This window comes from Pelodiscus sinensis, chromosome 14, assembly GCF_049634645.1.
Source record: "Pelodiscus sinensis isolate JC-2024 chromosome 14, ASM4963464v1, whole genome shotgun sequence".
Lineage (NCBI taxonomy): Eukaryota > Metazoa > Chordata > Testudines > Trionychidae > Pelodiscus > Pelodiscus sinensis.
Genome location: NC_134724.1, coordinates 42702173 through 42717203, shown reverse-complemented (window position 1 = coordinate 42717203; position 15031 = coordinate 42702173). Strand labels below are relative to the sequence as shown.

The 15031-nt window shown below is 42.6% G+C and overlaps 1 protein-coding gene across 2 annotated transcripts in view; it reads right to left on the bottom strand.

Annotated features, from left to right (window-relative positions):
* The window catches only part of ANXA2 (annexin A2), a 45188-nt gene that overhangs the window by 3941 nt on the left and 26216 nt on the right, over positions 1-15031 (bottom strand). For both annotated transcript variants that reach the window (XM_075897687.1, XM_075897688.1), the window contains 7 exons: positions 14821-14915; positions 10511-10624; positions 6002-6092; positions 3973-4052; positions 3000-3059; positions 1548-1641; positions 729-824 (listed from right to left, as the gene is read on the bottom strand). In XM_075897687.1, the coding sequence (XP_075753802.1) occupies positions 729-824; positions 1548-1641; positions 3000-3059; positions 3973-4052; positions 6002-6092; positions 10511-10624; positions 14821-14915 (630 nt within the window). The remainder of the gene's footprint in view (positions 1-728; positions 825-1547; positions 1642-2999; positions 3060-3972; positions 4053-6001; positions 6093-10510; positions 10625-14820; positions 14916-15031) is intronic.

Below are 15031 nucleotides of genomic sequence, written 5' to 3'. Positions count from 1 at the left end.
ACACAAATAGATTTCCTCTTCATGGTTTTGGCTTCTCTAAATTTGTCTTAAACAAGAACCTGGCTCTACCATAATTTCTATCAATTCGGTGCATCTGAAATGAATAACCCCCTACAATAACGTCCCTCCACCAAATGTCTCCACAATGGACTCTACAGCCTCCTGAGGTCTATGATTACTCTCATTCCACAACCCAGATCTCACATTCGCCCTTGTGTTGCCATTCATTTCACAGAATACAGTCTCAAATCAACCTCCGTTTTCTAGTCTCCAGAAGCCTTAGACTGGCTTCAACCCAACACACACATACGTACATACACCCTTCCAGCCACCAACCCTCTACAGTCTTTTTAAACTTTTCAGGTTTCCAAAGAGGAAATCACAAGCAAATATTTAATGCCTCAGATTGGAGCTGTAATCGCCCTTTTTACAAACAGCTGGAAGAACAACTGTTTCCACTGAAGATTATAAACTGGAGATGAACTCACAGCAAATCATCCACTTTGGGGAATGAAGCTGACTTTTACCACAGGGCAGTAAATCACTCACTAAACTCCTCCCACTTCAGATTAAATAATAAAATACAATGACTGATCCCGCACTGATAGCGCTCCGAGCTTCTCCAGGATCCTCGAATTGGTCTTGAAACAGCCGGGCTCTGCCTCGTCTCAGCAAGTATAATGTGAGAGCACTTCCATTCTTAATAACCTTAACAATGGTTTTCTTACCAAGATTAAGGAAGGCATTTTCCAGGTCTCCCTTGACCTCCTTCTTGATGCTCTCCAGCATATCATAAGGGCTATAGCTCTTGTACCTCTCAAACACTATAGTGAGGAAGAAAATAATTAAAGAACAGGAGTGCACCTGAGTTGTACACACAAATTCAAGGGGGAAGAAAGATAATGTGCATAAAAACCTGCATAATACAACTAGAAAGGGGCCAGGGACATTAAGAAATCTGACCACCAATATCTTGATCGTATGCTACTTCATTTTGATTGCCATGAATATTTAAGGAAGTTCTCGATTCATCAATGATTTGGGAAAATGTCACCACGTATTGGTTTTCTCACTATGATATATAAAAAATTATTGTGACAGATTGCCCATTAGACACATATTGGGTCCATCTGCTCTACTTCACACTGTGGCATTTATGCCCTCAGAAATAAAACTCTTAAAGGAATTTCCTGGACAGTTGTTATGTGAAATCATCAGAGGCCACTCCTAGGGCCCACTGACAGAAACGTTACATGTGTGATGTTCGCATATGGAAAGGATACGCTTAAATGGTTCCAGGAGTGAATTTAGAGAACATTCCCGAAAGTGCTGCTTTTGGGCGTGTATACGTATGTTCGAATCGGTGGACTAACATATTTACTCTACAGACACAAATGCATTTCTTTTCAAATAGTCATGGTTCAGCAGATACACTTTCCACAAACATCTCCCTGTTTCTGGGTTCTTGCTTGATTTAATCATTATTGCAACCACGCACTGACCATCTCCTAACTCCCTCTTCTCGATTTTTTTATTTTCAGCAGTACCTTTCTGGAGGTGGGGGATGCTCCTTTCAGTCATAATATTGATCCACTTAGGAACATCAGTTCCCTTCCTCTTCACACCAGCGTCATAGAGGTCCTGTGGTTAGATGAAAAGTCCTATTTTAGTCACCCAGGGTAAAATGAAGGAGCCACTGCAAAGCTATAGGATATTTCAGAAGAAAAGTCCTACTTGAGCCAAACCAGAGGGAAATGTTAAATATAGACACATACGTAACCTAACCACTGAGGGGGATGCGTACAGAACCATGGACTTACAGACCTAATTCTCGACTAACAAGGTTTAATTGCTATAATTCCATTGGCTTCGGTGAAGATACTCTTGACCTCCCAAAGAATAGTCAGGTCTTGGGTTTAAATGGTGACAGGAACAGTTTCATAAAACTGTTAATACATTTAAATCATTACTAGGGAGCTGTGCCACCTACTCGCTACGCTCACCAACCCTCCTTTCATGGGGGGTAGCCAACCCCACCCCACCCCCCGTCACCAGGGAGGGGCAGGCTGCAGCCACACCAGCCCAGGACCCTTCTCCTTCCCCAACTCCCACCCCCACCCCCTGCAGCTACGTCAGCTGGGGCCCTCTCTCTCTTCCCTCCCTCCCGGCTGCAGCCTAACCCTAACCCCGCCCCCCAGGCGAAGCCGTACCAGGCCTGGCTCTGTGGCTGGAGAAGGCTGGGCCAAGGTGTGCCAGGACATGCCAGACTCTGCTCCCGGCTGCCGGGCAGGGCCAAGGCCATGCCAGTCCTGGCTCCCCCATCCCAGACAAGTCTGAGGCCGTGCCAGACCCAGCTCTGCCCTTGGCCTCAGCAGCCCAGACTCTCTCCCTGCCTGGCCACAGGGGGCTGGGCCAGGTCGAAGGCACAGCCAGGCCCAGCTCTCTCCCCGCAGCTGCCAGGGGGTTGTGCCACTCCCCCCATCCAAGCACGGGGGAGGAAGGGGCCACGTGGCTGCCAGTTCCACAGGGGGAGGCCACATGGCTGAGGGAGGGGCTGCGGGACACAGAGTAACGCATGACGTCACTCTGTTGTCTCACAGGAAGAGGTTTTTTTTTTTATAGAGAGAGAGACAAGAAAAGATTTCTCCATATTCTCTCTTGGAATCACCTGGGCACTATCATTGCTCAGTCTCAGCAGAGGATCATTACCCTGTTATGCAACTCCACTAGGAAGTCTCTTTATCAAGGAAGCAATAGGACAGCTATGTATGGTACAGGTGGGAAAGGGAGCCCTGGTATGGAAAGGGCTGAGCTCACGATCCTACGTGCAACATGCTGAAACCAATGTTATCTGCCTAATCTGCTAGGGAACGTATGCGCACGCTCTCGGTGTGAAAAAGGAAGCAGCATTTCTACTCTCTATTCAGAGTTTTCTGACATGTATTTTCAGATGTAGCACATTTTGGACAGTTCAGTTACCACTGGCCCTCAGCACTTACCCTGGCATCCATGTCAATCAACTCATAATCAATCACAGAGGTGTCCTCAGATCTTTTACCCTTCAAACAAGAAGAATAAACATTAAGCAGATGTATCCGAATTCAAAGAGTGGAAGCTGCTATCTACGTGGGTTTGTTTCAGTTCATGTCAGCCAACGTTTCCCAAATGAGCATTACAGCATGTTCCAGCTCCATTACAAAGCTCTGTTGTGCTTGTTACTCTCATCAACCTGCATGGTCATTCAGCATCTGCAGAGTGTGCTTTCAATCAGTCAGCTGTGCAGGGACAATGCGCACGAATCCAAACTGGGTATCAGTCAGGGGACTGGATTTCTAGGCAATCGCTCATCACAGTCAATGTAAATAGCTGCCACCACAGGTGAGCAGACTGAGAAACATGATAGAATTAAGGAAAGCTAGACACTGACAGAACTGTCCTGTCCATAGGACAATTTGGGGCAGTTGCCTGGAGCCCCACGCTTTGGAGGCCCCCCCTGGCAATCACCCCAACCATCCTATAGACGGGACAGTCCCCCATCTTGATATTAGCCGGGGGGCGGGGGGGGGAGGACAACCTGGGGAATTACTCAGGGGCCAGCATTAGGAGGCAGGCCACCTGAGGCAGGAGGTGCAGCAAGGGGAGCCGCTCCACTGCCATCTCCCAGCTGAGTCACTCCACTTCCCCAGGGCAGCAGGGAGCTAAGCGCCCTGGCTGGGAGATGGGCAACAAAGCGGCACAGGCTGCTGGGTCACTCAGCTTTCTGCAGCTCTCACTGCCATAGTGAGTGAAGGGGGCCCCGACCCCGCTACTGCCCCTCACCAGGCACCCCAGTAATCCCCCAGATTAAATCACTGGGGTAGGAGCTTCAGGGAAGTGGTGCAATGGGAGCAGGAAGGAGTAGAGCAGGGGCAGAGTCTGAGGCAGAATTGCCCCAGGCTCCACCCTCACCTCACAGACTCAGAATAGCGTTACCTTTGCCAGGGAAACCATCAGCTTGCGGAAGTCGCCAGAGGTGTCAGAGATAATGTCCTTTTCCAGTTCTGTTTTGTACACTAGAAAACAGCAAATACTTTTCTATTTACTGCTGACCCACTGAAATTACTCCATACCTCATCACGGTCAACTGGAGGGGTGGCATCTGCAAGTTACTTTAGATACTGTTATGGGAAGACAAATAGGAACCACCAGCTAATCTATTAAAACAGTGTAACAGGCTGGATCACGGGTAGCCCTGCTCATATCCCTAGGGCAGGCAAGGCTCTACCATCCAGGTGTGCATTGCTAGCCGTTATTACAATCACAAGACCAAGGCTCTTGCATGTTTCATTACAGAAGATCCAGATTACCAAGCCCTGATTTTTTTAGACTGTTTGCAGCTAATAGACAATTTTATACAACATGACTATAGTTTAAATATGTATGCCTAAATACAGGAGTGCTTTCTTATCAGAGTATCAATTTTCTGCATTGCTACAAGACTGCTCCTTTCCCTCTGGAGTTCTATCGCTATCTCTCTCTGGATTGTACCATCTACAGGCTTTCATCCAATTCCTCGCTATAATAATTGTTTTCATCTTACGCCATTAACACTCAGCTATTTTTGTTCATACTGTATTGATTTTGCCATTGCTACTTTACAGAATTGTTTGCAGCTATCAAATATATCAGTATTTTCTCCAATTAAAGCTAAATAAGACTCTTGTAGTTACCTGTGAACACACTGAACACCTTTGTGATGAATGTGATTTGAAACATGAAAGGGTCATAAAAAATCTTAAGGAATACTATTTGATACTGAACTCACGTTCAAATCACTGTTAAATCCTGTTACCATCAACTTAAAAATACAGCTAGGAATGGGTAATATCCTACAGCAAAGTGTAAAAAAAAATCCATGCTTTTATCAAGTCTTGTCCAGATCTGCATGCCTTTTTTGGCAGCTCTATCAATTAAGGTGATAAAAAGGCTTCTTCAGTAGTTTCCAAAATCAGCTGCTCAACATGGACAGAATCTATGAGCAGTTTTTTGCTTTCGCTTACTCCAACTCTGTCTTTCTTATAATAGAAGCAGAAAACAGACTAGTGCTGCTGTTTTCACAGGAAACAAATTATTGGAAGATGCCCCCCATATTTGTTTACTATAAGATCTGCAGTTGATTCCAAGGCACCAAACCCTGAGATACAAATTTCTGACTCAATGGAGAATGCTTCTGGGATTCAAGTTAATTTCAAGATACAAAAATTAAGTAAAAACAACATTTGAAAGGCACAATTGCACAGTACCTTAATCTATGCAGATTTGGTTATTAAGAAGGAGTGACAGTGGGTAAAATCCTGGGTTCTAAAGACAACAGTGTTGGCAGTATTTCACCCTAGAACATCTCCAATATCCAAGGGTCCATAAATCATAAGGAGTTATACACAATTACACTGAAAACTTCAGTTATGCCAGCATAAATACCTTTGCCTGTAGTATCTGACCAAATCAACAGGGATAATGAGAGCCCCTAGGAAGGCCAGTGGTTAAAAAAAGTCTTCCAAATTTTCCCATCACTCATCCAAAAGGAGAAAATGGGAGGGCCTAAGTCTGCTGTGTTGAAAACACTAAGGGTATGTCAAGACTACAGGGTTTTTTCTTTAAAAAAAAAAAAAAGTGACCTTTTTCGAAAAACTTCACCTGTGTCTAGACTGCTGCCGTGTTCTTTCGAAATTAAATCGAAAGAACATGGCGGGTTTTTCAACCGCGGAAAAACCTCATTCTACAAGGAATAATGCCTTTTCTCAAAAGTATTCTTTCGAAAAAAGGCGTTATTGAACACAATCAGTGCTTTTTCGAAAGAGAGCATCCAGACTGCCTGGGTTCTCTCTTGCGAAAATGCGGCTCTCTTTTTTGAAAATACTGGTTGCTGTCTAGACCATCTCTGTCTAGACGATCTCAGCTTTCGAAAAAGCCTATTTCAAAAGAGGCTTGTAGTCTAGACATAGCCCAAGAAAATACTTACTTTCCCTGTAGACTTTATTAATTTCACAGAGCTCCTGGTTTGTCCTGGAGCAGATGATCTCAATGAGAGTATCTTCATCAGTTCCCAAGCCCTAAAAAACAGGTCAAGTTTCCATCAGACACTAAAAAAGGCCAGCCTGAAAGAATGGTTCTGAAACATTTGGCACACACTTTGGTGGTACTCTTTTCACTCAATCTTAGATAACACTCCCTTCCCCACACAGACATAAAAGTGTTAAGCTGGTATTTTTGCCAATGATATTGACCCTGGTGCTAATGGCTGAGCCTCTTTCTTCTCGTTAACTAGTTTGCTACTGGGTTAGTGACACAGCATAGAAAGCAATGTGAAAATGAATGCTACCCAATATCTCAGTTGTGACAAGCCAGCATTTCTCTATTAGAATCTTCAACTGGCATGGCTGAGTACTGATTTACTGGGAGCAGGCACCCACCCAATGCTAAAAATCTCCCTTGAAAACACAAAGGGTTTGTCACAGTGCATGGGAGGCCACAACCAAATTGAACTCTACCTTCCATACAATCACATAGTGGAATGTTACCTAATTTTGTATGTACAGGCAAATCACTACAGTCTAGCATAAAGCACAGAGGGCCGGAGTTCTTCCTCTGTCAATGACTAGCTGTTCAACCTTTGGGGAAAAAAAATCACTTAGCTTCTGTGATCCTCAGTTTACCTCAATAGCAAATGGGACTAACAGTACTATTTATCAATCATGTAGGCTGCCGTGAGGCTGACATACTTTTTTTTTTTAAAAGGACTTTTAAAAAGCCAAAGATAAGCTGTGTTTGAGTGCCAAGTATTAGTCTAATAACCTTGCAATACAGATAACGATATCAGTGGTAAACCACAAGCTGGGAGTATTTCAACACTGCTTTGACCATCTCACTGAGTTTCAAAGAACATAAGAATGGCCATTTTGCATCAGACAAAAGGTCCATCTAGCCCAGTATCTTGTCTGCCGACAGTGGCCAATGTCAAGTGCCCCAGAGGGAGGGAACACAACAGATAATCCTCACGTGATCCCTCCCATCGCCCATTTACTGACAAACAGAGGCGAGGGACACCATTTCTAGATGAGGCCAACGTGTCAATAGCAACCTGTCTGTTTAGTGCACTGGATCAAAAACTTTACCCCTTCATGTTGGGCGCCGACCCGGTCTCTTGTACACAGACAATCCTTGCCAGTCATTTAGCAAAGCTACTTAAACATAAGACTTGGGGTAATATGAACTCAGAGGCCAGCACCTTTCATACTCCTAATCCAGCAAAGCATTTAAGTAAATTCTTGACTTAAGGCATGTGAATATTCTCTGCTTGATTTTTCATTTAAAAGAAAAATGCTGTTTGTATTCGTTTCTTTAACTGTTAAAGGTATGTGTTTCAGAACAGGTCCTACCAAAAATAACAGTATCTCTTATTTTATGCCCCTGATCAAGAAAAGCACTTCAGTACATGCTTTACTTGACATTAATGGAGCTATTCATGTGTTTAAAGTTAAGCTCATCCTTAAGAGCACTGCAGAATCAGCATACCTAAAGTAAGGAACATTATAATTTTCAAGAGGAATTGTTTATTTCAAATGAAAAATACCTTTTAACCATCAGATAATAATCCAAATAAAGATAGCCTCACCTCTACTTAGCTTTGTTAAAATAAAAAAATTGAGATTAACATTTTATACCCACAAAGAATGTTATGGCTCTTACATATTCTTTAGCTATTTTACAAGAGCAGAAATCAATACAGTAACCCAAAATTTAGAGGGATCTGGCAGTATTATTACCCATGTTAATACTAAGAAATAAAAGTGTCTTTAGCATGATAGACTAAATATTCAGATGAACAGACACATTTTGAACAAGCTGTATGTACTGAAAGGACATGATAAAATATGTATTGCAAAGTCTGATTTTGTGATCAAAGTGAAGATGTAATAATCAGGTTTCTATATTACTTGCCTTTCTGTAGAGCGACAGTAAAAACTAAACATAGCAACACTACTTTGAACTACAATGAATTACAATTGATTAAAATAGAAATCAAATATTGTTAATACAAACAGAAAATTACTAACCCCTATGAAAAGGTGTCAGGTGATAATTAAACCCTATAGGAGTTCAGATGCTCCAAAACAGTGTAGTTCAATCAATGTGCTCCTATCCTCAGGTACTGGTCAATTGTTTATTTCAAAGTTTTATTATGAAAAAGAGGAGAAGTTATTTCATGAGCCCATTCCTTTTCCTGAAGGGGTTTTACCCAAGATTTAATGAGGCTTTGTATTTGAAAAGCCAAAAAACCCCACCTCCTAAATTCCTAACTTTATCAAGGAAAAATATGTCATCAGCAAGACAGAAGTCATGTAGGTTACTTTTCTTATAGATGGTAAAAACGATACTCAATTCTGCTTTATGTTGAAAGTAAAACGATGGGGAAAGCTTTCCATAACATATCCATACAGCTTTACTGAATTAAAATATAATCTTAGGGTCTAATCGTAAAACATACTTCTAGGTAAGGCTACAAAATTAAACCTTAAGGCCTGGTAAATTCTTACTAACAAGGACTTGGTGTGACTTCAGGCTTTTTAGATCCATTCATGATTCCTATAAATTGAGCAACTTTTCTACCTTGTGAGGTACACTGCTTCCAACAACAACGGATTAAAAACAAACAAAAAAGCCCAATTGCGCCTTTGTTTTGTGCACTCCAGTCCTCTGGTGGGGCAGCAGGTGTACTAGAGTGTCCAGCCCCCGGGTATCAGGCATTGGATCAGTGGAAGAGGTGAACATAAGGAGCTGATGAGGATAAATACTTTGTCACCAGCTGGAAGTATAACTGCACAATGCCACCAGCAATGGTTCTGCTGTGAGCTTTGCAGCCTGGTCTTCTAAATACAAATACAGTACTGCATCAGTGAGTGTCCATAAGCACAGACATATAAATAATGAGAAGACAAAATGATAAACAAAAGTCTATATAATCTAGAACAGTGTTTCTCAACCAGTAGTATGAGTATTCTCAGGGGTACTTGAGAGAAGTCTGGGGGATACCTCAACACAACTGAAATTTGGAGAAAGCTGACTTTTTGTACTTTTTACACCCCAAAATTTCATCACCTGCCCGGCTACGATTAATTTGTTTAAACAGATGTGTTGCAATGGTAGAAAAAAATTGTGTGCGTCTGAAAACTGTAGGTACTGGGGGTACTTATACGTTTTTTTGAAAAACGAGTACTTTATAAAAAAGGTTGAGAAACACTGATCTAGAATAAAACATACTGTATCTGTTTCAGTCAGCAGAGGGCAGCATTTGATTGTTCAAAAGAACCAAATTTGCCTAGGAATTATTAAATGGTTTTGTACCCTTTCTATGAGCTAGGATGTCTAACTGTTTTGTTTCTTGCTCCCAACTTTAATACAAATTCTTCACACAAATATTTATTTTAAATTAATTAAAAAATTAACACACCATGGAATATCAAAAATGTAAGTGAGAAGGTGGATGATGAGGTAGTGTCTTTTACTGGACCAACTTCCGCTTGGCGAGAGAGAAGCTTTTGAGCCACACAGAGCTCTTCCTCAGGTCTGGGAAAGAGACTCCCAGCAAGGGAAGGGGCCACTCAACCATAAATGGTCCTTTACAATGTGTGCTAACCACTTACACTTAACCATCTTTACGCCTTGCATTTTGCTGTGATGCTGGGAGCTCCTTTCCCAGACTTGAAGAAAAGTTCTGGTAGCTCCAAAGCTTGCTGCTTACACCAACAGAAGTTGTCCAACAACCAACATTACCTGATCCACCTCATCACTCAAACATCCTGGGACTGACACAGCTGCAAGACCACAGCATACAAAATGCTGAGTGAAATATGAAACCCAAACTATGAGTTGTCTTGTAGGATTTTAAAAGCAAATCCTGGCACTGGTAGGTGTTCACAGTTTTGTATGCACATAGTTAGTCAGTTTTCAAAGGCATCTTTTCACAGGCTCCTTGGGAAATCTGCCTTATGCACCTTCTTGTATTCAGATTCCAGGATGGGAAAGGATTAGGTGAGTCACGCTCTCACAATCAGTGGTGTGACCCAGTAAGTGGATATGATTTATGTTTTATCACAGGAATTTTCAGCTCCAGCTAACAATTCCACTACTTCATTTTAAGACTGTAAACACCTTTTTCTTTTAATGCAGAAATGCAATCAGGAAACTAATTTGTTTTCCCAGTGCTCTTATACAGGTTGCTATGCAAAGCAGCTGATCAATTATGGACTTAACTCTCTTTTCATTTTTCCATGTTATTTTTAAGAAGTGACAAAATTTAGGCTTGAGAATTCAACAAGTGGATACTGGTTCGGAGTGCTTTACATTGCACACGTGAAAACTGTAGCACTTAAAAATACGTGGCCATTTTAAAAAAAAATCATGGCCTCGAGTAGTAATTCTAAAGGATGGCATCAGACTTGGAGAGACTTTAATTTCAGTCCTCATTTACCTTCATGGCAGCTTTCAGTTCAGAAGCATCATACTGAGCCGGTGTCTTCAACAGGCCCAAAATAACTGTCTCCAGGTGACCTGATAAAGCTGACTTCAATGATGCAGAAAGGTCCTTAAAAAAAAAGGTAAAAATGATTAAAGCTTATTTTTTACCTCCAGACAATTCTGTCTTCAGTGGTTGGAAAGACGGTCCCTGCTTTACCTGGAGAGTGGACAAGGAAACAGAAGGCAGGATATTTCTACAGAGAAATCTAGAAAGGAAGATGGGACAAGCGGCGTTTCCTTCACCCCTTTAAAGGAAATGATCATCAATCTGTTTACAGCCTAAGTCCCCAACCCTCACTGTGTCAGAGAAAAATAGAGGCAGATAGGATGTGTTGACAATCCAGGAGCTAAAGTTTAGAGTTCACATTATCTTAGGAGTTTCAGGTCTTATTTCAATTACACATACTAGTTGCCCTGCCACGCAGGTAAGAAACACCAAATCTTTATCATCAGTTTTGGATCCACACTCAGTCAGTAACCTCCTTAATTTGGACCTTTCAAAGGACACAGTGGGGTTCGTTGCTGCTGTTAAGAGTTCTCATCTGAATGAGTTGTGGTAAAAAGGAAACAAAAGAAAAGCCACTATGATCTCCACCAAGTGCTGAAGAAGCTCAGCGCAGGAGTCAGAAAGAGCCAACTTCCAGGTCTGCTGATTTGTCTCTTAAAGGAACCCATTACACCAATCACTCAAAACATGCTCTCATGCTTAGTTGTAGTTACTCTGTCCCAGAGCTGGCCCTTAAAGCAAACTGGGACCCGGTGAGTAAATCAGCAGCAAGTGAGTAAATCAGCAGCAAGGGCAAGAGCTACATGAAACAAGTTGGGGAACAACGTAAGAGGCAAGGGTTCCAGAGCTTGCTCTGGTCAGATAATAACCCCAACTCTTTATTTAGGTGTTAAGTTTCTGATTTTTATGTTTTGAGACTAAAACTGCACTCTGAAGGAAAGACCTGAGCAGGCTTTGGGGGTAGTCTGGGGCTGGGAGAGACAGACCAGACGTCCTACACTCGGAAAGCTGACCAACAACAGAATCATCAACAGGAGTCTTTAGGATGTTCTTTCCCCTTCAGTCTGACGAGTATGTAACTCCACTAGCCATAGTTGAAGTGCACTGTTTCATTGTGTGCATGTGAAAATAACTCTTTCAGGCTTCCGATTAAATGGTACAGACAATGCACTCTAATCAATTCCAGTATTGGACAATCAATTTTAATTAGCGTTGTGCAATGTCTAATCTTTGCACTTGCGTGTAAAGATTAAAAAGCACACAAACCAATGCCATGGAATTAAAACCAAGAGTTTAATTCACATGAGTTTGGGAGTATAAACTTCTTTCCTCATTTCATCTGCTTTCCAGCTTTGGGCTTGTCTATATGGCACTAGCAAAGCACGCGAGAAGGATACGACTTGTAAACTACTCCAACTTCCCCATGTAGACACTGCAGGTGCACTCTAAAAGGCCATGCTGGTGGACTTCTGTTCCAAACAGAATTACATTAACACAAACAAGGTACTTCTTAGAGCACACCAGCAGGGGTCAACCCAGGGCAGCTAAAAACATCCTTCCAGTTTGCTTTGTTGCACCATGTAAACGTGCCCTCAGTTTCCTTTAAACACATTTCTGCATCAGCGTTGGAAGCAACAAGCCAGGCACAATTCTGATGTAACACTGACTAGTGAAGTGCATGTCAGTGCTCCGATAGGGAGCAGAGTTTAGTGCATTCCCCTTTCATTTTATAGCTCTTCTGTCTAAAAGTGTGCATGTAAACATCTTACAGCCATGTTACTGAGAGCTCCAGTCAAGTGCAATGGATGGCATAGCCCTGCACAGGCCGTCCTTACCAGAGTAAGTGTTGTGAGCATCATGGCTAGATATATGAAGCAGCTGGGACTAATTCTGTCGTAAGTGAAGCCCCTTAATCTGATGTAGAGAGAAATATCAATAATGTTTTGTGCTGCTTACACAGGGAGCTTCATTCAGTGCCACATTTCCTGACCAGCTGGGTTCAGGAAAACAGAGCTTTTAGCTCACCATGAGTCTGGTATGAAGCCAGAAAATTCCTTTTCCAGAAAAAGCCCGTGTGTTACACTCACTGTTGGTGCCAGTTTTAATGAGTTTACAGGGTCTGTGGTCTGTCCCCAGGGGTCTCAGCTAGCTGTTCATCACAGAGCCTTTAGAACAGGACAAGTGTTCATTCACCTGAGCCCAAGGTACATTAGTACAGCTCTGGTTTATGGTAAAAGGCTTACGGTAGAGCAGGGAATTTGTCGGTCTACCTTCTTCTTTCTAACTGCAGTGATGGAATTGCAGAGAGGCAGTGGCAAAGTCTGCCGGCAACAGCATGATCCCCATGTGAAGTTCCTTGCTGTCATTCTCTGCAACCAGCAGAAGTGAATCCCAAGGGAAACGCTGGAGCAAACACTTGCAAAGCCGCTCATTAATTAAACCTCATCTTTACAATCAGCCAAAATGTTCCAAATGAAAATTACAACATGGCAGCACAATCCCAAACAACTCTTGGTGAATGGACTCCCAAGAGGGTTGCACTGGGCAGAGGCTGGCTAGAAGTTTGCAGAGCTCCGAGAACAAATGTACACAGACAAAGTCCGAGGCTGCCTTTGATAACTCCTATAACATCTGGAGAGGGAGGGTTTGAGATTTCATGAATGGGAAGGGAGGTGGGATCATGAGACACACCCTTTAAAACAAAAAGGATCGGTGCTGTAAGCAGTAAGACGCAGCATGCATAATGTACCAACTCATCTGAGGAGAGACTCTAATTGAGCAATTTAAGTGTCTCCAAGGAAATCCACAAAAGAATATCTCTGAACAGCATTGGCTGGGTAAGTCCTGAATCATCAGCCAGGATGTGCTGTTTCCTGCCCTCATGAAACTTACTCATTTGTTTTTACAGTTGTATTGGAAGATTTGTTCTCTTAGTTTCCACTTTTTCCACAGGCCACTTTACCTTTGGCAGCTATACAATCCCATATTTCAACTGGTATCTTTAGAATGCCTATGAGTTGGAATAAGGGAGGAACATAAGTGAAGGGAGTCAACAGCTACATAAAAATTCTGAAGATCATTTTAATGATTTCAGAACTTTGCCATCTTTTTAACAGAGCTGCAAGTCTGACTATTCATGGTCTAGCTTATAACCACAGCTATCATGATGCCCTTGCACAAGATGGGGGTACACTCAGCTTTTTGTGTGTTGGAGAGAGTGTGCCCAAACATGAGTATGTACACCCAACGTACACAGACTCACTAGAGTTTGTGGGTACCTAAATTGGGAATGCACAAAAGTTTGTGGATTTCACAAATATGACTCTGGATTTGTATTTAGTTTCAGCTGAGAATTCAGGGCTTCCATTTAGTATTTGACAAATCTGAAAGAGATGCAGTCGTCATAACCCCAATCAGAATCTGTGCATGTTTTTCTGTCTCTTATGTGGACATAATACTTCAGTTAAGAGTAAGATTTTAAAACTTTTTCAAGAGAATCTCTCTCAGCTCCCCTCTTGCACAGCTCATTTTACAGACAGCTATACATATTTTATAGGTTCCTTTTCATCAGTAGCATGGTACTCTGGATAGTCTTGTCAGGGTAACATCTGGTGAGCTTTGTTCAGTACCTGCACAATTCACTGCATAACTGAGTGCAGTAGTCACTCAGATGGACTTTGTTAATGAAAGCTGCAAGAGTTTCCTTCTACATGAACAGGCAGCCCTCAGGTCCTCTCCTTTCACTGGGCCCGAGGACACCAGGCACCATTCGAGCAACAAGGAATTGCACACGCTCAAGCACATGCGCTGCTCCACACACAACGGACACGACTTTGAATGACACTGCAATAGAGGAGAATGCGATTGACTGCTGCTAAAACCATGGGCTTACTATTTGGAGGTGTGACAAACCCCATCTCCAGGTGATTTCAGTTACAGTTGTGCGTGCTTGGCAGCCCTGGAAAATTGGCCTGAAAAAGAGGCCTAGCTTTTATCTCCTGGGGTATCATGACGTCCTGCAATAAGGTGGACTTTAGAGCTGTGGTAGTATAACCCATTAGCAGCATTCCTGGTACTTTGGAATACGCACAGGAGCGGGGCATCAACTGTTGTTACCAGCTATTTCTCAAGCTCTCTTGGTCCAAGCTCAGCCACGGTAACAGCAAGTGGAGCTCCCAGTGACATCATTTATAGTATGATCACTTGAAACATGAAGAACAAAAGGGAACATAAACCAGCTTTGATGCTCATAGTACCTTTTTAGTTCTCCTCTGATAGGCAAAGGCGATATCCTGCCTCTGTTCATTGCTGCGGTTCGTCAAGATGTTGAGGATGGTGAGCTCATCCACACCTACAAAGACACAAGGCAAAGGTTGCTGAGGAATCCCTTCTTAATAACTAAAACAGCACGTGGCTAGGAGTGCAGTGTAGGCCACACCCACAGTCGGCTTCATTACTAGCAACCAT